This window comes from Nuphar pumila, chromosome 12, assembly GCF_984573655.1.
Source record: "Nuphar pumila chromosome 12, dmNupPumi1.hap1.1, whole genome shotgun sequence".
Classification (NCBI taxonomy): Eukaryota; Viridiplantae; Streptophyta; class Magnoliopsida; order Nymphaeales; family Nymphaeaceae; genus Nuphar; species Nuphar pumila.
The window spans coordinates 81,245,157-81,267,958 of record NC_143260.1 but is presented as its reverse complement, the minus strand read 5'-3'; the positions used below and the strand labels follow the sequence as shown (position 1 = coordinate 81,267,958).

Below are 22,802 nucleotides of genomic sequence, written 5' to 3'. Positions count from 1 at the left end.
TGGATTTCATGGCTCTATATTTTTTTCATTTTTGGTTCATTTAATTGTTATTGCACTGTGAATACTTTATTTATGCAAGTGTCTCTAGACAAATTTATCAATATTTCAATAAATAAATAATGGTTTGTTTTGGTATGGATGATAAGTGTAAACTCTATTGTGGTGTGTGGTTATCCAACTGTAAGTGGAACTGTAAAGGCCCTGGATCTCTGAGAATATTTTCGTAACTCGTTTAAAAAAAACCGCATTTTTTAAGGGTATGAGCTGGGGTCGTTACAGGTTTGGTATCAGAGCCACCACAATATCTTACACTTTTTATCATCATTTTTGCAATAAGTTTTAATTTTGGTAAGTGAGTCTTGTCCTGAAGTATCAACAAGTCGTGTCTCATACTCCAGAGCGGTCGTCTTCACTGGTAAGGTTATTCAAATATTTTTATTTAAGCATTAACATTTAGTATGCTTGATTTTATGCATGAGTGAATTTCATTATAGCATATACTAGTGATCATTTGTGATCTTTAAAGATATGTGTACGGGATCAACCCTAAGGGGCTAGGATCAGTAAGAGTCTAATTTGTAGAAAGAATGTACATTGTAGATGTCGCATTATACCTGCAGAGGTGCTTCATCCTCTACTGCTGCTCCCGCGAATTGGCAGGTGCATAGGGACTTCATGATGGAGGCTATTCATACCTTGACCGAAACTATGATGGCTTAGGCAACTCAAACTGCTCGGGCTCTGCAGGTTGCACAAGCCATTCAGGAGGCACAGGATGCTCAGATAGCGCAGGTTGCTCAGGCAGCATAGGCAGCGCAGGCAACTGCGCGTGATCCTCCTGTCAACGTTGGTTCAAACACGGGCGATGTTTCCTTTGAAAGGTTCCTGAAGTTGGATCCGCCAACTTTTTCAGGAAAGGCAGACCCAGAGGCTGCAGAGAGCTGGGTCGAGGAGATTGAGCAGGCGTTCAACGTCTTACCTATACCTGAGGGTAGAAAGACACCGTTTGGCACGTACCGTCCTAAGGGTGATGCCAAGAAGTGGTGGGACATCCTGCAAAGGGTGAAGTTTGCCGATTGGGATGAGATTCCATGTGAGACGTTCAGAGAGGAGTTTCTGGATGCTTACTTTCCCTCTTATGCCGAGGAACAGATGCAACGAGAGTTCCTTGATTTGACTCAGAGAACCATGAGTCTGGTGGATTACACTACCCAGTTCCAGAATCTCGAGAGGTACTGTCCGAACCTCTTTAAGAATGAGAAGGCAAGGGCGGGGAAGTATGTGCACGGGTTGAAGGATGGGTTACGGACTCGCGTCCTGACAGGTCGGCCTCCTACTTTGGCTGATGCTATCGAGTCAACCACTTTTCTGACCAAGGACTGGGAACCCCATTCTTAAAGAGGATCCATATAAAAGGGTATAACGTGAACCCCACTTGGGGTCCGTTACCGGGTCTCGGGTCCGCACCTAGGCCACGCCCTATGTAACAAGCACATAAGAGTAAAAAGGGCAACCTGATAAGGGTTGCCCGATAAATCTGAAGCAAAAGAAGAATAAAGGGGTAAGGGTTCTGAGAGAGAACCCTAACAGAATCACATGGGGGAAAAAAAGGGAGGAGGGCTTGAAGCGCAGCCGTTGGCGAGATGTTTGGCCTCGATTTTGCCGGGCTATCCCCTTCAAAAAGGGGTCTCTCTCTCTCTCTCTCTCTCTCTCTCTCTCTCTCATGTGCGCGACGTGAAGGGCACACAACCCCTTGTTCGACGACTGGATCACCGAAGGCGGCGATATCAACCCTCATAGTGTGCAATCATGCAATCGGGGTCGGCGGGATCATCCTCATGCGGTTGCAGCAACCATCTAATGCCAGACAGAGGTACAAGTTTCCTCTTTTAAAAATAGATGAGAAATCGAACACTGGTTCGATTTTATGCTCTTGTTTAGATGGAATCCTTGAAACACTGCTTCGACAACCTAGAGGTCAGATTTGAAGATTTTGACTATATAGAGCTTATCGATATGTTTTGATGTCTGAGTTTTGCATATCTGGTGTCGTTTTTGTCTAAGAAGCATGCTGGTATAGTTTTCTTGGGGTCATCATTAATTTTGGTGAAGTTTTATAAAGAATCGTGATAGGTGGTAATGGGCGGTAACCTGATTCTTGTGGTCCTTGACTTCTTGTATCATGTTAAATTGGTTGTGAGTATTTGACTGTTGCATCTATGTGATGGCATAGCAAAACTGTTGTTATGCTCTTGTGGGTATATGGAGTGTTGATTTTAGGCACTCGCTTAAACCTTTTGTGTTGATTGCTGGTATTGACGGGGTGGGTTTGGTAGTATGCCAGGCCCAGCCGACTGGGTCGGCTGGGTTACATCTCTATAAAAGAAAAAGAGAAAAAAAGAATTCTCTGATCGTCTGATGATACATTGGAAGATTTCTTGATTTGATATACATGTGCACACTGGATTATATTGTTATCTTAATTGAGAGTTTTCTGCAGGTAGATTTTAGCTTGAACAGAACTTACAATCTCTATGTTCTTGATCATGTCCATATTTGTGAGACTTGATGGTAGTGTTTGGGATTGTTTTGTTTCCGTATGGACTTATGAAGTTCACTATTTTTTTTTTAATTTATTCCTTCTTTCTTATTTCTCTTTTCCCTATTCGTGGTGAGGCAACTATCAATTACAGAATGTGTCACAATATACTCTCACATGCACAGAGACACATGGTTTATAAAGTTATTCAGTCATATTTTCCTAATACTACCATAGAAAGGTTGCCTTTAAACCCACAAACAAGGAGCATCATGGATATGATGGGTCTAACGGTCTGGTATACCAGAGTGGGTCTAAGAGCCTGGTATACCAAATTGCTTCTAAACAATATCCAGTCATACTTACATGAAACTGATTTAGTCCTAAATAAGTCGCCTACTCCCTAGCTGACTGGGGCAAAGAATGTCTTGACCTTTCAAAGGGCCCAACCTTAGTTGGAGAAACTGCTTCTGACCCAGTCTGTTGGCTAGGTTGAGAACAAAAAAGCCTCCAGACTCTGTTGCTGGCCATTACCAATACAAAGTTACATGCTGGAAACTGCATATGTGTGGGTTGTTTCGGTGCCAAACAGAAAATAAACTTTCTGTTATGAAACTATGGGGGTGTGTTGGCTATACCGATGTTGTAACAGGCATAACAACAGCCTGATGCGTGTTGGAACATGCTCAATAGCATACCTATGTTCGTCATGGTCAATGTTGCTCATAATATGGTTCATTCCATGATAGGTTAATATATGTGCTCATAAGTTTTGCCCAATGATATGTATATGTGAATGACCTTGTTAAGCAGTATTTAATTGTCCTGGTTATGTAGTCATTAACGTGAGAATGTGTTGTCATATAACTGTCAGGTTATTGATATTTGAAAATTTACATAAGCATGTACACTTGATGAAAATGTTTAATTTATTTGCATATGCACACACTCAAAGGAGATATGCATGGGTGGATACACGTATGTGATGGAGGTAACACACATAGTGAGGATGCATATTATTGAAAAATGGCATGCTTATGATTAGGTTTATTTTTGCATAAGTGCACATGCATTTGGCATTTTGGCCTGGTGTTATAAATAAAACACTACTTTTGTTTTGTTATGTGATGCATCGATGGCCTAAATGGACCATCACCGGCCTAGAGAGCCATGGGTTTGGTTTCTTTTCACTTATGTTTTTTACTGCATCACTTAAACCACATTAGTTGGTATGGCACACTACTACACTGTTCTAGTTGTTCTAACGAGTTGTAGTCCCGTAAGTGAAATTCCACTAGAGGGGGGGTGAATAGTGAAATACGATACAGATCGATAAAATAAAATAATCAGGCAATAAGTCACAACACATAAAACACAGAATTTATACTGGTTCGGTCAAAACCCAGACCTACATCCAGTCCCCAAGCAAACCACTTGAGCTTTCCACTATAACATCCAAGTCACCGGATAAATAGTACAACACCCTCTTCCTCAGAGGTCTTCTTCTCTCAACAGAGAAGGGGCACACCCACTTCCACAGAGGTCTTCTTCTCTCAACAGAGAAGGACAACACCCTCTTTCACAGAGGTCTTCTTCTCTCAACAGAGAAGGGCAACACCCTCTTTCACAGAGGTCTACTTCTTTCAACAAAGAAGGATTACAGTGAATAACAGAGTTACAATACTTCCTATAGAACCTTCAGAATGATATGAATGCACGAATGAAGGATTCTCAGAATGTTCTGTTTGTCACTCAGAGGATACTCTTTGTCAAAGAGCTAGACTTGACTTTTTCTCTTTTCTTTCTTTTCTTTTTCTCTTTCTTTTTCAAGGCTCTCTTTTCAAATATTGAATAGGAATTTTTATCGTTGTAAGCTCACATGTCCATTCCATGTTGAATACTTTATTTGAGTGTGTTTATATAGCTTTTAAAAAGTAGTCGTTACTTTTTGAAATCGTAGCTTTTTGAGATGTGAAATGTTATGCCATTTCAAAAACATCTTTAGAGAAATTCGAGAAAGTCTTCTTTCCATAAAAGTAAAATGTAGGGTACACTAGTCGTTGTAATATTTTAGGTTATATATATTTTATGTAAAAAGTCTATTTCTTACAATAGTACATTGAATGTTGGATTGTAGGCTATTATGTAGTTTTGTCTTTATTCTAATTAATGATTTGAGGTACATAAGTACTTCTTTACTTTAAATGAGTGTAAGTACAATGAGTGCTTTGAGATATTTATTTGTACATAGTCATGTCAAGTGTTTTCTTTATGTTGTGTTTTTCAAAGTCTTCAGAGAGAATGAAGACTACAAGAAAGTCAACATTCTTGAGAAGGATATTTAACAAGGATTTCTTACAGGAGGTATTTAATGCTATACAAAGAGAATGATGACTTCAAGTAAGTCGACATTCTATGGGTTTGTAAAAAGGTAACTAGTCTTTTCAAAACCTTTATTATATTTATTTTCTTTGTGTAGCCGATTTTCATGTTTTGTCTTTTTCCTATATTTGAAATCATTTCTTTAAAGAAGGTAACTAGAGTCTTTTCAAAACATATTATATTTGTTTTTCTTTGTGTAGCCGATTTCATGTTTTTGTCTTTTTCCTATATTTGAAATCATTTCTTTAAAGAAGGTGACTAGAGTCTTTTCAAAACATATTATATTTGTTTTTCTTTGTGTAGCCGATTTCATGTTTTGTCTTTTTCCTACTTTTAAAAACATTACTTTTCAAGTTGTCTTGTATATGATATAAGGTACAATTATTACATTTTGAAATCATGTCAAAATACCTTTTTCATAAATGGTTGTAAGAAGGTACAATTATTAGTTTTCAAAAAGGAGCTTTTTGAAACTATCGTATACTTTTATGATATAGCTTTTATGAATGAGTATGTAATATGCAATATGCATGTTCCTGAAGGTTCTGTTACATATGACTCTAAAGAAGAAAAAAAATCTTCATCTTGAGGTAGCCGATCTTTTCAGTTGATCTTTAGGAATGCATGGCTCATCAAGCTTTTTCTTCAAGGAGTATGATTGCACCATAGTTGTACTTGAACAGGAAGTCTCCATCCTTTTTGGGTGAGATATCCTTGCATCAAATACTCGTTAGATTTATGGCAAAACATATCTAGTCATAATATAACATTTTTCAAGAGGACATATTATCATATCATATAAAATCAAATCTGACAGTGTATCATATTATGTGACATCAAAACAGAGTTTCTCAACAGTAAGGGTCTCCGCAAGGGAGCATGCAGGTTTTCACTTTACTTTTGCATATGGTGTTGCAAACCTAAATAATTGACTTAAATAAAAATATAATGGATAAGAACAGTGTAATATACGTTCTGAGATATCTCATATGGAGTATAGGAATCTTAAAGATCCGGTCTTGGGGAGACTGTGAGGATACAAAAACTCCATGAGCTGTAATTTTGCCCCGTGAACCCAATATTGAGGTTATTTCTCCTGGCCACGGTTTTAGGGAAAGTTTGTCACTTTACCCGGGAGTGGTGTGTTTTGACGCAGTCGTTAGATTTATGGCAAAACATATTCCGTCATAATATAACATTTTTCAAGAGGACATATTATCATATCATATAAAATCAAATCCGACAGTGTATCATATTATGTGACATCAAAACAGAGTTTCTCAACATTCTCCCCCTTTTTGATGATGACAAAATATGCTCCCCCTGTCAAAAAGACATTATGCATAGAAATAATAAAATATTGAAAAATATTTAAAGAGAGTATTTCTCCAATAATGGAGATAGGTTTTCTCCCCCTTTGTCATAGACAAAAAGGAAGGGATCAGAGTAAGAGAGTTATTACAGACCAATAATAAATATTACAGTAAAAAAAAATAAGTTTATTCCGAAGGTGGAGTAGGTTGATGTGTTCGGTTGACTTGATCCGGCTGGAGGGTCTGTAGAGTTTGCTGCAACGAGGCTTGACGGCAAAGAATACGATCCTGAGAACGCTGAACATCCATCAGTGCAGAGAAGTAATCAAAGTTGGATGTTGGATCTTCTTCATCAGAGCCGGGAAGATGCAGGGACCTGAGATTGAAGGAAGTAGCATTGAGGACCTGAGAGGGATGGAGGATAACTTCGTTTTGAAGGGGGTACTTTGAAGTATTTTAAAATGGGAGTTATGAAACACCCGAAAAGAAGAGGCTGGAATTTTTTATAACGAATAAAAAGGTTGAAAATAATGGAGGACCAATTTATCTGAGTAGAGGAAAAAATTGCGTAGAGAAGGAGAGAGATTTTTCTTGGTACTAATCCCTTGCGTGGAGGCTTGGGATAGATATTGTGGAGAAGAATCTGGGCAAGCAGTTGAGCATGAGGTTGGAGATTCCTCATGTGCCAGGGAAGTTGTAAGCAGTTGGTGCAGAGAAGAATTTTTCGAAGTACCGACCGTTCGAGTGGTACTATGTTGTTGAGGTCTGTGCCGGTGGAAGGAAGGTTTAGAATTCTACCTAGGTCGAAAGCATCGAAGAACATCAGGCGTCCGCGTACTTTGGTGGTGATGGTAGTTTGCTCATGATCAGAGGAAAAATTTGTGTAGAATAGTCGAACGAGTTCAGGATAGTAGGCAGCTTGGGATGAAGATCCTAGTAGGTGTTTGAGTTTGGGGAGAGATCTGTCTAGGTCAAATAACATGAAGTTTTCATAATGAACCAACTTTCCTTCATGAATTGGTCGAGAGCAAAGTAAGTTGTAGTCGTGAAAAAGATCTGGATACCTTAGATCGGCGGCAGTGATTACCTTGTTTGAGGAGGAAGCCATTGCAAAAGGGAGTTGAGAGAGAAGGAACGAGTTTGAAAGTATGTATGAAGATAGTGGGATACGAGTGGTATTGGTGAGGAATGAACCAATCGATTAAATAGAAGAGAGAAAATAATTGTGATAAGAATTGAATGACAATGGAAGTGAATGATTTTTGGATTGTAGTTTGAATAAGGAAATTCGTGAGTTGTAAGTTAAGGGGCTTGTGAATGACAAATCAAATCAATGGTGGAAGATAGTGTATTATATTGGTATGTATGTTAAGGACATAGTTTTGAACAAATATACTATGGGAGAGTTTATCGAGTAGTGAGAAGTGTCATGAATTTAGTATGGAGTGTCATATTGAAGAGAGTGAATGAGTCAAAAAAAATAAAAGACTTCGTGAAGATCATGTAAGAATAGAGTGAAGAAAATAATGGCCTAATAAAACAAACAACTTTTTCTACATGATATTACTTTATGTGGAAGCATTCCAAATTCGTGAAGAGTGATTTTGGAATAAGACAAACAAAGATAAGTGAGTGAGAGGCAATAATTTCTTATTTAAGAAGTGTATATTTTGATATACGTGAAAGGAAATAGGTCATAGGGTGATCATGTGATGTGTACTTTGAAAGATATGACATTTTTGAAAGAAAAGAATGACTTAAAAAATGTGTCATGATTAATGTGTTTTCACATTTGTAATTTTTATGTAAATATGATAAGGACACACTTTGACTTTGAATAGTGGTAAGAGAGATGATGAGACAAAAAGATATTTATGAGTGAAGAGTAATAATTGCTTATATAAGAAATATTTTTATGGATATGCGTGGAAGGAGTAAGAGTAGTCATAGAGAAAGGTGATACGGATATGTAGAGAAATGAGAGTGGTCATAAAGGACAACAATCACTTGATGTTAGATATGATATGTATGACATAAAGTGGAGAGACAAGAAATAAAGTTTTGCTTAAGGACAAGGTTTTAATGAATCTCGATTTGAGAGAGATATAAAATATATGAGAGAGTCATGGTCACGGATGAAAAGGAACTTCGTTTAATGTAGAGAGAGAGAGAGAGAGATAAAAAGGTGATACAAAACGTACTAATGAGTGGAGTACAAGTTTTTGAAAAGAGAATTTTACACTACTTTTTGTAAAAGATGTAAAGCATGAAGAGATGATATAAAAGATGATATAGTAAAAAATTTATGTGAGATATAATAGAGTGTACGTAATATATGATATATCAAATGATATAGTAAAAATTTACGTGAGAACATAACAACTAGATCTTTAGAAGAAGGTAAAAGAGCCAAAAAAATTAATCATTCGATTTTGACTAAAAATTTGAAAAGCAAGATTTCTCATAAACTAATATGTTATCATGTTGAAGGTGAATCAACTTATCGTAAGAGAAGTTTTCACAAAAGGACAAAAATAATAAAGGAGTTATGAGATGAGTGATGTGAACAATGTCATGATAGCTTTTAATATAATTAGTTCTTAGGGATATGAGTGAAAGGAGATAGGACAAGGAGTCATTATGGATGTGTACTTGAAAGATGACAAGTTGAAAGACATAAAGAATGTGTCTTATATGAGTTTAGAGTATACGTGAATATGGAAATCTAGTTTGACTAACAAAAATCGATAAGAAGAAAAAAACTTTTAAAATAAGATTTTAACAAAACTTATAAGAAGTATTATAATAAGTGTGATTAATTTATAAGTCACTTAGTTTGCATATTCCTAGTTCTCTTCTAATTCGTGTAAAGTCTTCATGTTTCAATGGTTTAGTGAATATGTTTGCTAACTGTTGATTAGTGGGTATGAATTCGAGTTTAATTATGTTGTTTAAGACTTGTTCTCTTAAGAAGTGGTGTCTTATTTGAATGTGCTTAGTTCGTGAGTGTAAAATAGGATTCTTAGATAAGTTTATAGCACTAGTATTATCACAGAAAATAGTTGTATTTTCAAAATTTAAACCAAAATCTTTTAAGGTTTGTTTCATCCAGATAACTTGTGTACAGGATAGGCTAGCAGCAATGTATTCGGCTTCAGTAGTTGATAAGGATACACAGTTTTGTTTCTTACTGAACCATGATACAAGTGAGTGCCCTAGCATATGACATGTTCCACTTGTGCTTTTTCTGTCAGATTTACTTCCAGCAAAGTCAGCATCGCTGTATGAGATTAAATCAAATATAGAGGATTTTGAATAGAATAATCCAAAATCAACTGTGTCTTTTAAATATCTCATTATTCTTTTTACAGCCTTAAGATGTGATTCTTTTGGATTTGACTGAAATCTAGCACACAAGCAAACACTGAACATAATATCTGGACGGCTAGCAGTTAAATAGAGAAGTGATCCTATCATACCTCGGTATACCTTTGTATCAACAAACTTACCATCTTCATCTTTGTCCAAAACAGTAGTAGTGCTCATAGGAGTAGATTTTGAAGCAGTTGAGTTCATGTTGAACCTCTTCAGAAGTTCACGAGCATACTTAGACTGATTGATGAAAACTCCATCCTTGGTTTGCTTAATATGCAGTCCAAGAAAGTATGTGAGTTCTCCCATCATACTTATTTCAAATTCTTTCTGCATGGACTTAGAAAATTCTTCACAAAGAGTGTTGTTAGTAGATCCAAAGATGATATCGTCTACATATATTTGAACAATTAGGGTATGATTATTCACTATTTTTACAAATAATGTAGAGTCTGCTTTGCCTACAGAAAAACCAGTTTTTAACAAAAAGGTTTTAAGTCTATCATACCAAGCACGAGGTGCTTGTTTTAATTCATATAAAGCACGTTTGAGTTTGAAAACATGATCCGGATATTGTTCATTTTCAAATCCTGGAGGTTGTTTTACATAAACTTCTTCATTTATAAAACCATTTAGAAAAGCACTTTTAACATCCATTTGATATAGTTTAAAATCCATATAGCTTGCATATGCTAAAAACATCCTAATAGATTCAAGTCTAGCAACAAGAGCAAAAGTTTCATCAAAATCAATACCTTCCTCCTGGTTGTATCCTTGAGCTACTAGTCTTGCCTTGTTTCTTATAACATTACCTGTTTCATCTAGCTTGTTTCTGAAGATCCATCTTGTCCCAATGATCTGATGATCCTTTGGTCTTGGTACAAGATCCCAAACTTCATTCCTTTGGAATTGATTCAGTTCTTCAGTCATGGCTAGCATCCAGAACTCATCAATGATGGCTTCATCAATCTTCTTTGGTTCAAGTTGAGAAATGAAAGTCATGTTTGCAATCCGTTCTAGTTGAGCTCTAGTTTGAACCCCCTTTGTCAGTTCTCTCAAAATCTGCTTTTGAGGATAATCTTTGATATCGACAAATGTTCTTTGATGATCATCTTCATTAGACTTAGCTGTGTTATCTAAAAATAAATCTGTACTTTCAACATCATCATCGTTAGTTTGCTTATGAACAGATTGATCAATAGATTCACAGAAACTAACATGCATAGATTCTTCAATAGACTTAGAACACTTATTGAAAACCCTGTATGCTTTACTATGACTTGAATATCCTAAAAATATGCCTTCAATAGATTTAGCATCAAATTTATCTAGGCTATCTTTTGTGTTTAGGATAAAGCATTTACAACCAAAGACTTTGAAATAGTCTATTCTTGGAGTTCTGTCATAGAATAGTTCATAGGGAGTTTTATTTAATAAGGGTCTAATGAGAACTCTATTTGTTATGTAGCATGCAGTATTAACAACTTCTGTCCAAAAAGATTTAGCAAGATTATTGTGTTGGAGCATAGTTCTAGCAAATTCCTGAAGGGTTCTATTCTTTCTTTCTACTACACCATTTTGAGGTGCAGCTCTAGGAAAGGCAAAGTTATGAGAAATACCATGCAAGTTACAAAAATTTTCAAAAAGTTTATTTTCAAATTCTCCTCCATGGTCACTACGGATTTTAACAATAGAACAAGATTTTTCATTTTGTAATTTTTTACATAAAATTTTAAATTGACAAAACGTATCACTTTTGTTTTTCAAAAATATTACCCAAGTAAATCTTGAGTAGTCATCTACAATGACAAAAACGTATTTATTGTGATTATGACTAGCTACTCTAGAAGGACCAAAAAGATCCAGGTGGAGAAGCTCTAAAGGTCTTTTGCTTGAAATGATATTTTTTTATTTGAAAGATGATTTTGACAGTTTTCCTAATTGACATGCATCACAAAAATAATCCTTTTTAAAAGATATTTTGGGTAACCCACGTACTAACTTATCTTTAGCTAATTTAGACATGTACTTAGAGTTGACATGACCCATTCTCATGTGCCATAAATGTTGTGAGTCATTATTAGCTATGAGGCAATGTTCTGTGATGTTTTCTAGGTATAGTTCATATATATTATTCTTTCTTATACCTTTTAAGATGATGTTTTTGTTTGTGTCTGTTATGAGGCATGTATCATGATTAAAGCTAACATTATAACCTGTGTCACACATTTGACTGATACTTAGGAGGTTATGTTTTAAGCCTTTAACAAGGAGAACGTCTTTGATAAGAGGTTTATCTATGTTACCAATATTACCAATACCAATTATCAAACTTTGTTGTTATCTCCAAAGGTGACGGTTCCTCCTTCTTTATGATGAAGAACAGCAAAAAGGTTTGGATGTCCTGTCATGTGCTTTGAACATCCACTATCTAGTATCCATCTGTTCTTCTTCTTTGGAGCCTGCAAAACATTAAGTAAATCCTTTTTTTGGTACCCAATCGGGTCCTTTTTTGTTAGACTTTGGAACCCATATCCATTTTAATTTGGGTTTGTCTACAACTTTTGAGGAGTTCAAAAAATTATAGTGCTCCTTTTTAGGTTCAGAAGAACCTTTCACAAAAGTGGTCTTTTGATTCATACAAGAAGGCTTGTTGAAATGAGAGTAGCCAATACCATTCTTGTAGAAGGAGACTTTCTGAGAGGATAAGAGTTTATCCAAGTTCTCTTTTCCTTTAGTAAACTTAAAAACCGTTTTCAAGAGGTTCTCAGTTTTACTTTTTAATTCTGAAATTTCTACTTGCAGATTTTTAGTTTTGGAGCTAGTAGAGGAGATTTCAGAAGTGAGCATAAAATTTTTCTTTTTCAACTCAGAGTTTTCACTGCTGAGTTTTTCATTTTTCTGGGAAAGCTCTAAATTTTCAGATTTTAAAGTTTTATTTTTGAAGCTTAATTTTCTAAATTCTTCAAATAGTTCTTGAAAAGCATCTAGAAGTTCTTCAAAGGAAAAATTAGAAATTTCACTTACAGAACTTTCGTTTGCCATGAAGCACATGTTTGCAGTTTCGACTTCATCATCACTTGACTCTTCACTGGTGGATGGTTCTGAGTCATCCCATTGAGCATGCAGAGCCTTTTCTTGAAGAACCTCTTCTTTGGTTCCTCGGTCTTGGACTTTCTTTTGAGAAGGGGACAGTCACGCCTCAAGTGACCTGGCTTATTACACTGATAGCACATGGAATCTTCCTTAGGATCTTTTCTTTCCTTGTGCTTGTTTGGAAGCCGGTTCCTTCTCATGAAGCGCTGGAATTTTCTGGTTAGTAGCGCAATTTCGGATTCTTTATCTGAGTCTTCATTCTCAGATAGAGCAGGAAAAGCTAGAGTTTTCTTTACCGGTTGTTCCTTTTCCCTTCTTTCTTTCATGTGGACTTCATAGGCCATAAGATTGCCTATTAAGTCGTCCAGAGTAAGCTTAGATAAATCTTGAGCTTCTTCAATAGCTGTAGTCTTTTTCTCCCAATCAGTTGTGAGAGATCTCAAGATTTTCTTCACCTTTTCTGTCTGGGAATATGTTACACTCAGAGATTTCAGATCGTTGGTGATGTTGGTGAATCTGGTAAACATCTCTGTGATGGGTTCATCTTTGTTCATTTTGAACAACTCATATTTTCTGACAAGATATGAGATTTTGGCTTCTTTCACTTTGTTGGTTCCTTCATGAATAATCTCTAAAGAATGCCAAATATCATATGCAGATTCACATATAGATATTCTATTGAATTCGTTCTGATCAATGCCACAATATAAGGCATTCATAGCCTTTGCATTTAGGTTTGCCATTTTCTTTTCTTCATCAGACCATAAGTTATAGTCTGCGGATGGAGATGTGTATGGATGCTCAACAGTTTTCCATATAGCAAAATCTATGGATTTGAGAAATATAGCCATTCTGCACTTCCAGTATCAATAGTTGGAGCCGTTGAAGAAAGGAGGACGAGATGCATGTTGACCTTCAATATCACAAGCATAAGAGGTAGATGTCATTTGTGCTGGAAGACTTGTTATGTCGAAACCAGCAAACCTGCTCTGATACCAAATGAAATTCCACTAGAGGGGGGGTGAATAGTGAAATACGATACACATCGATAAAATAAAATAATCAGGCAATAAGGCACAACACATAAAACACAGAATTTATACTGGTTCGGTCAAAACCCAGACCTACATTCAGTCCCCAAGCAAACCACTTGAGCTTTCCACTATAACATCTGAGTCACCGGATAAATAGTACAACACCCTCTTTCTCAGAGGTCTTCTTCTCTCAACAGAGAAGGGGCACACCCTCTTCCACAGAGGTCTTCTTCTCTCAACAGAGAATGACAACACCCTCTTTCACAGAGGTCTTCTTCTCTCAACAGAGAAGGGCAACACCCTCTTTCACAGAGGTCTACTTCTTTCAACAAAGAAGGATTACAGTGAATAACAGAGTTACAATACTTCCTATAGAACCTTCAGAATGATATGAATGCACGAATGAAGGATTCTCATAATGTTTTGTTTGTCACTCAGAGGATACTCTTTGTCAAAGAGCTAGACTTGACTTTTTCTCTTTTCTTTCTTTTCTTTTTCTCTTTCTTTTTCAAGGCTCTCTTTTCAAATATTGAATAGGAATTTTTTTCGTTGTAAGCTCACATGTCCATTCCATGTTGAATACTTTATTTGAGTGTGTTTATATAGCTTTTAAAAAATAGTTGTTACTTTTTGAAATTGTAGCTTTTTGAGATGTGAAATGTTATGTCATTTCAAAAACATCTTTAGAGAAATTCGAGAAAGTCTTCTTTCCATAAAAGTAAAATGTAGGGTACACTAGTCGTTGTAATATTTTAGGTTATATATATTTTATGTAAAAAGTCTATTTCTTACAATAGTACATTGAACGTTGGATTGTAGGCTATTATGTAGTTTTGTCTTTATTCTAATTAATGATTTGAGGTACATAAGTACTTATTTACTTTAAATGAGTGTAAGTACAATGAGTGCTTTGAGATATTTATTTGTACATAGTCATGTCAAGTGTTTTCTTTATGTTGTGTTTTTCAAAGTCTTCAGAGAGAATGAAGACTACAAGAAAGTCAACATTCTTGAGAAGGATATTTAACAAGGATTTCTTACAGGAGGTATTTAATGCTATACAAAGAGAATGATGACTTCAAGTAAGTCGACATTCTATGGGTTTGTAAAAAGGTAACTAGAGTCTTTTCAAAACCTTTATTATATTTGTTTTCTTTGTGTAGCCGATTTTCATGTTTTGTCTTTGTCCTATATTTGAAATCATTTCTTTAAAGAAGGTAACTAGAGTCTTTTCAAAACATATTATATTTGTTTTTCTTTGTGTAGCCGATTTCATGTTTTTGTCTTTTTCCTATATCATTTCTTTAAAGAAGGTGACTAGAGTCTTTTCAAAACATATTATATTTGTTTTTCTTTGTGTAGCCGATTTCATGTTTTGTCTTTTTCCTACTTTAAAAAACATTACTTTTCAAGTTGTCTTGTATATGATATAAGGTACAATTATTACATTTTGAAATCATGTCAAAATACCTTTTTCATAAATGGTTGTAAGAAGGTACAATTATTAGTTTTCAAAAAGGAGCTTTTTGAAACTATCGTATACTTTTATGATATAGCTTTTATGAATGAGTATGTAATATGCAATATGCATGTTCCTGAAGGTTCTGTTACATATGACTCTAAAGAAGAAGAAAAATCTTCATCTTGAGGTAGCCGATCTTTTCAGTTGATCTTTAGGAATGCATGGCTCATCAAGCTTTTTCTTCAAGAAGTATGATTGCACCATAGTTGTACTTGAACAGGAAGTCTCCATCCTTTTTGGGTGAGATATCCTTGCATCAAATACTCGTTAGATTTATGGCAAAACATATCTAGTCATAATATAACATTTTTCAAGAGGACATATTATCATATCATATAAAATCAAATCTGACAGTGTATCATATTATGTGACATCAAAACAGAGTTTCTCAACAGTAAGGGTCTCTGCAAGGGAGCATGCAGGTTTTCACTTTACTTTTGCATATGGTGTTGCAAACCTAAATAATTGACTTAAATAAAAATATAATGGATAAGAACAGTGTAATATACGTTCTGAGATATCTCATATGGAGTATAGGAATCTTAAAGATCTGGTCTTGGGGAGACTGTGAGGATACAAAAACTCCATGAGCTGTAATTTTGCCCCGTGAACCCAATATTGAGGTTCTTTCTCCTAGCCACGGTTTTAGGGAGAGTCTGTCACTTTACCCGGGAGTGGTGTGTTTTGACGCAGTTGTTATTTTTGGTACCAAGGAAGTGGCACTTGTGGGCGTGGGGTGTCCCTTGTGTTCCTGACATTACATGTTGAGGTCTAATGTTCCGAAGGTGATTCGGTTGAGGGCTAAGTTGAAACTCAGTAATAAAATACAAATTGTGTGCTAAGCTACCCTGGAAACCTAACTTAACCTCGGGGATTTTACCCATTTGGTGTATCCGTGGGCGATGAAAATTAAAAAGAGGAACTTAAAGTTGTTTTTGGAGAAATTAGCCCTAACCCACACACACCTCTATACGTCCAAACGATACGCATGTCCAAGTCGAGAGGTCCTTAACCAGGTCTCCAAAGAAAATATCCTTTGATCCGCTGACAATGTTTAAACCAGACAACGCTCCATGTCTGTGCCGCCACACACCATCACATCAATGACAATATTGTTGCCTATCGCATACTATGTTACCATCGCACATCACCAATTAAGCCAATGCATACCACATGTTTCTACACTCGATGTATTTTTCACTCAGTAGACCTCGGCACTACACATGTCTCATTCTGAAGGCTCAGTCTAGGACATTCTTCTCCACCCAAACCATTGTCGTCTTCAACAATATCGATGCAAGTAAGAACACGGTCTTTATTTATGTCAATTTTTCTTTGCATTTATCTTTGGTCTTCTTTTCTTCACCCTACTCAACTTGTTCTGATTTTTATCTGCTATCGCCACAACCATTAGAATGCCAAGTTTCATTCCTCAATGCACCTCAAATCACTTAGACAAGATCTTTCGCTCTATCAACATCGAGCACTCTTTGTTCGTGGAACCCCAATGCAATCCCATACACAAGTGGGTCATCCTAGCCTGCACAACAAACTTATTGTCTTCATATTCATGGCTGGGTCCAAACTAAACCCAAGCAATCAACATCTTAAAAATGATTCTGATCCATGGACAACCTCGTCAAAGGCCTTAGTTTGCTAGAATAGAATTTAAAAAATGGATCATGGATCCTAAGCACCCAGACTGATTTTGAGAAAAAAATATTATAGAATTGCCATTATGTGAGTCAAACCGTGTTGATGGCAACCAACATTATGGAGGCTGGATCAGGTGCAATCACATTGCACAAAATGATTGTCACATAGAGAATGGAGCTGGAACCGAATTGCATCCTAGGTGCCTTGGACATAAAGCTATCTGGACCTGATTGGTTCTCCCAAAACAAGGGCATAAATGACTAATTAATTTGCCTTTGTATAGGTCTATTAGCTTGTCTGGACCTGATTGGTTCTCCCAAAACAAGGGTAAACATATTTCAGTTTTCCTATATATATATATATATATATATATATATATATATATATATATATATATATATATATATATATATATATATATATATATATAAACTGCACACTTTTTCATCTTCATTCGTCACTGTAGATGAAAAATAACAACCAAAAACCAAGCTAAAATTGGAGCTTTTATCATTCAAAGAGGAGAAACTTTGTATTTGATTGACACGGCACGAAAACGAAACATAGATATAGGAAATGACAACCTTGCATGTTCCATCATGTGGAGCTGTCGCAGATGAGAGTGGTGAAGTAGAAAGGGCCGACCACGTACTTGACGGTATCCCTATAAACAGATGTAGGACTACTCAGTGGGGCACCTGACTTCCCACCACCAAAATTGGTTGGGACGTCGCAGATGGGGTCCGGTTATGACAGAATTCTCACGGAGCACTTCTTCACGTCCAACTTCTTCCCACCTTCGCCGATGTTGGGGCCGGCTATCGGGATCTCGAACTGCCCTCCTTCATCTGTCTCGTCGCTGTTGTAGTAAACCACTTTCTTTCTCTCGTCCATGCACGTTACACCCACCTTGACACCTTCAGCACAACAAAGAATAAGAAAAATATTGGTATCAGTGGTGTTTTAAATCATGAACATGCATATGTGTGGTGCATCATATCTTGATATCTTGAGAAGGGAAATGACAAAGTGACGCAGGAGAGAAGCAACACACAATTGATTAGTATTAGGATCTGCGTTCCTAGCTAGGTGCTTATCCAGGTAGGAAACCTAAGTCGTCTGGGATAGCAGACAATGAAATCAGAGCGCCGAATTATGAGATGATTTGCAGGTTTTAGTTAATTTTCTGTTATTTCCTACATTTTCTTTCAATTTTTAGTTTTTTGTAGAAATTATTAAATTCTCTTAGATAAATTTGTAGTTGGATAGTTTTTTTCTAGTAAATCCAATCTGGGATTTAAATCACAAATTCAGTTTTTCACATTGAAATCAAGTTTTGGTTCAGGGAAGCAAACCATTCAAAGAGAAGTACAGTTCAGGAGAGTATTTTCATCATGTACTCTTGTGGAAAAAAGAAATTTCATACTGGGAAAAGAAGGAACCAATCATGGTTGTGGAAAGAAAAGGAAAAAATCAGAGAAGGTTATTTTGCTTGTAAGTTGTGTCATTCATGAATATGTAGGGATACCTTTGAGGGGTCGGGAGCCTTTGACCCATTCGTTCCATCGTTTGGTGCAGTCTTGGCACACCACCTTCCCACCAACAATTACCGTCTGCTCGCGATCCACCTCTCCCACGGCTTCAACCTCACCAGTGCTCGCTGACAACAACAGCCCCAACACTAGCACTCCTGCAAGGCCACCCATCTCTCTCTCTACTGTTTCTTTGAAGATCAGTTGGAAGATGTACCTTAAATAGCAGATGATGATGATGATATCTGTAAAAGAGAAAGAAGATAAGCAGATAATGAGAAATGGGTGACTTTGACAATGGTAGTAGTTGCCTACCTGGCCAACACTATGGACGACGTGCACTCTCTCTCTCTCTCTCTCTCTCTCTCTCTCTCTCTCTCTCTCTCTCTCTCTATATATATATATATATATATATATATATATATATATATATATATATATATATATATATATATATATATATATATATATATATATATATATATATATATACATCTGTGGTTGGGGTTGAATAAAGGACCAACGAACTTCAGTCGTTGTAACCTACTAACTTATGGTTTAATGCTGACCACTAGGTGGGGATGTAAACAGTTCGGATCCGGGTCTGATGAGGCCAATGCCAGATCTGACTGATCAGATACTGGCTAGCTAAAGGGATTTGGATCTGGATTCAGATTAGCACGGACAAAAGCTCATGAAGAACTTAATTTTTTACATGTAATCAGATGTCAATCAAATTTGGATATCCACCGGATTTGGTGGCAAAAATGAAAATCATGTCCGCATCTGATTATAATTGGATATTGTTTTCGCTTGCCAAATCCACTAAATGGAGTTGCATTCGGTCAGATAGTGGATAAGGTCCGATCCATTGACATCCCTACTTAATGAGCACATAATCGTAGAAACCTACTGACAGAAAAATGAATGAAACAGGCCAGATTATTCTAGATCTGGATCCAAACTTTCTGTTGAAGATCCAAGTCTGAGTTTGAGTTTGAATCTGAATAAGCTCCAATGATGTACAATTCAATCCTGGCCCAAAATATGCATGGTAATACTAGATCCAGTAAAAATCAAACGGGAATCAAAGGTTTTACATTTAAAAACTGCATTCAGTTGAAACTCCAAACATAGATACCAAATCAGAAAATAATCTGAATATGTAAATTCAAATTTAATCTGAATGCACTTCCCAATCTTATTTTAAGAATCCGTATCCAGGATTAATGTGCCGGATTCAGATCCAGATCAGAGGTCTGACCAAATCCTTTCCATTTGCACCCCTTTAGCCTTTTATAATATGTGTACACGAAAATCTAACCCCCCTCGGTGCTCACCAGCCTCTATCATTTCTGTTTTCCCTATCTTCAGGGGAACCACTGAATTTGTTATACATGATTTTTATTAGAAATTTCATTTTTTTTATTTCGCTTCCATAAAGTTGTTATTAATTCACAAGTCACAGATATTTTTTTACTATGATTTTATTAGAGGTTCGATAATTTACATGAGAGTTGAAGGCATGTTTGTAGAAATTTTGTAACATATATATTACAAATTAAATACATTGGCAAAGGCAAATGACATGTATTTGACCTAGTTATTTATCGAATGCAAGTATATAAACAAAGTTGGGTTGGATCTTGTTTTGTATTTTCAAATTTGGCCGGGTTTGGTAAGGCGACCCAAATCCAAAAACGAATCCAGATTTATCATAGAGCGTCTTCACCAATAGGGCATTTTTTATGCAGCGTTGCTGCATGATGCAGCACCACTGCCGCCGCTGACAGCCACCCATCTCAACATTTCTTGAGATGGAGACCATGCTCATCTCGAGAAATGCCAAGATGGGTGGCTGTCAGCGGGGTTAGATCATGCAGCACCGCTGCATATAATGTGAACACCTTAACCAATCTTCTTTTCTATATTTACGAGGGGAAACCCTGGTTTAGGTGGTGGAGCCATGGGAGTCCATATATATAACCCACCCCAAGCAGTTAAAACCTGCCAGCCGCGCTTCTTGCCCACCAAGGAGCTTGCTTCTTAGGCTTTATGGCAAACGATGCATACCCCAGGCATCGAACTCTTGACATCCTTCAACTTGAACGCCTTAAGCCAACCTAACTAGTGAGGTATCTATTGATGAAATGATATAAGAACTTGTAAGAGTGATTTAAGAAATAAGGAAGCATTTATCTTCCAGATCTATGACGTTCAGCATGAGCACGTAGGAGTTGCACCTTCTTTTGCTAACAATAACATGAACATAAATAGGCTTGGCAGTGGACCGTGGTGGGGGCAGGGGACAGGTCTCCACCCCCGCCTCGTCTCAAAATCCTGCCCTCCATCCCCGCACGGCTTTTGATTTTAACCTCCATCCCCGCATCCATTTTCGTTTCATGTCATCCATCCCTGGTCCAAATGCGGCGAGGCGGGGTGGGGCCCCGTTTCTCCCCGATCCACTGACATGCCTAAAGAAGGAGAGAAAGGTTTACTAACAGGGATCAGGGATGGGGCAGGGCGGAGCAAGGCGGGGTGGGGGAAAGCGTAAGTCCATCCCCGCACGGGTTTTGATTTTAACCTCCATCCCTGCCTCCATCCTCGTTTCATGTCCTCCAACCCCGGTCCAAATGAGGCAAGGCAGGACGGGCCCCATTTCCCCCCAGTCCACTGCCATCCCTAAACATCAAGCACTAATGCAAAGCATTGACGTTACAGACAACTTTGCTCGAACACTTTCCACACCAAGTGCAACCATCCTCTTCCTAAAGTTGTTGACCTCATACCAACGGGGGCTCCACTTGTCTGGTAGGAGCAGTTAGTGCACGCCACCTTGTGTTGGGACATTGCAAGTTCAAAACCCAATGATATGGTCGACTAATAAGTGGTGGGGCTCTGCTTAAACCCAGCTTGCCTCTCAAAAAAAAAAGGGTTGTTAACCTCATTACAGGGACGCAAACTCGGATCCAGAGCAGTTAAATACGTGAAGAGTCAGATCTGGATCCGATTCATCCAAAAATTACAAAACCTCTATCCCAATTTACTTGTTCTCATCCCTACCTCATTATTCCAAATGTTTCCAAGTTGAATCCTTCGTTCATGAACCAAGAATACATTGATTGCTCATGCTACTTTGTCCAAGTTAAACGATCTATCCCTCCCAATATCAAAACACAGGCTAGTCTACGAGTGGAGGTTTCATGTTTTCTTAGGGGATCCCCTACTAGGGATGCACATGAGCTCGAGCCGAGCTTAAACAACCTTTGCTTGGGATAGGCTTGAGTTGAGCTCGGGCTGAAGACCTTTAAATAAAAAAAAGTTTTAAAACTTTTTGAATTTTTGTGTAAAATGCTTCTTTGTAAGGGATGAAAACAGGACTTGAACTTATGCAACTTCCAAAGCTGATCAATGACTTACGCATTGAGGTAAGACCTCTCTTTATAACAATATTTTGAACAAAATAAATACATATATAAAATCTATTTTTTTTATATGACTACAAGCTTATACGAGCTGGACTGTGTTCAAGCTCGGCTTGTTTACATGTACCGAGCCTGAACCCTTGTTCAAGCTCAACTCATTTATTTTTTCAAAATTGTTCGATCCGAACTTAAACAGGTCAAGCCCAAGCTAGCTTGGCTCATTTTGCATTCCTATCCCCAACAACACATAAATGGACAATGGGTGTGGCATGGATTTGGCACAAATAGATGCAAAACTCAACCAAGCATGCTAATTACTCATAGGTCTGGTAAACAAACCAAGCAACCCATGGCTCGGGTTGTTTTGACTACAGCTCACATGATGTTAAGGATTGGTGAGATGAGCCATGAGCAGCTTCTTAAGCATAAACGAGTCAAGCATTAACAGAGGATATTCAGTTTGGCACAGCTCGTATGAGCTCCTATAAATTAGTAACATATATGATTTTAAGTGTAAAATATATCATAAATCCAACATAGTACGGTTAGGGCACATGGATTACTTTTTAAATCCCATTGTTCTCACATGTAAACTTTTTTTGCACGAGCCTGAGCTAGCTCCCCATACGAGCCTAGCATGAACAGCCTGCATTTTGGCTCGTTTACCAGCCGTAATTACCGACACCTCTCAACTATCTGGGATGCCAAGGCAAGGCTTGCAAAACATAGAGGGGCATTTCCTCCAATTCAAATAATTAGCCACACGAATAGGTCAGATCCAGGATGGGGGTTTTGCAACTTTGGCTTGTTACAGATCTGATTCCGATCCGAATCACCATGTATTTAGCTGTTCGATACACATAATGATATTACAATAATGGTATCCAGGAAAGAACGTCACGCAAACAAGAAAGCAAACAAAGACGAGATG

The 22,802-nt window shown here is 37.1% G+C and overlaps 1 protein-coding gene across 1 annotated transcript; it reads left to right on the top strand.

The window, feature by feature from the left end:
* Positions 1-600: 600 nt before the first annotated feature.
* On the top strand, positions 601-1,398 carry LOC149821067 (uncharacterized). The gene is made up of 3 exons (XM_089981892.1): positions 601-660; positions 748-801; positions 955-1,398. The coding sequence occupies exons 1-3, from the start codon at positions 601-603 to the stop codon at positions 1,396-1,398; spliced, it is 558 nt and encodes a 185-aa protein (XP_089838018.1).
* The last annotated feature ends 21,404 nt before the right edge of the window (positions 1,399-22,802 follow it).

Coding starts and splice junctions, on each gene's coding strand:
- LOC149821067 (XM_089981892.1), top strand. CDS start 601: ATGTCGCATTATACCTGCAGAGGTGCTTCATCCTCTACTGCTGCTCCC. Junction 661..747: donor CTGCTCCCGCGAATTGGCAG/GTGCATAGGGAC, acceptor CGGGCTCTGCAG/GTTGCACAAGCCATTCAGGA. Junction 802..954: donor AGATAGCGCAGGTTGCTCAG/GCAGCATAGGCA, acceptor TGGGTCGAGGAG/ATTGAGCAGGCGTTCAACGT.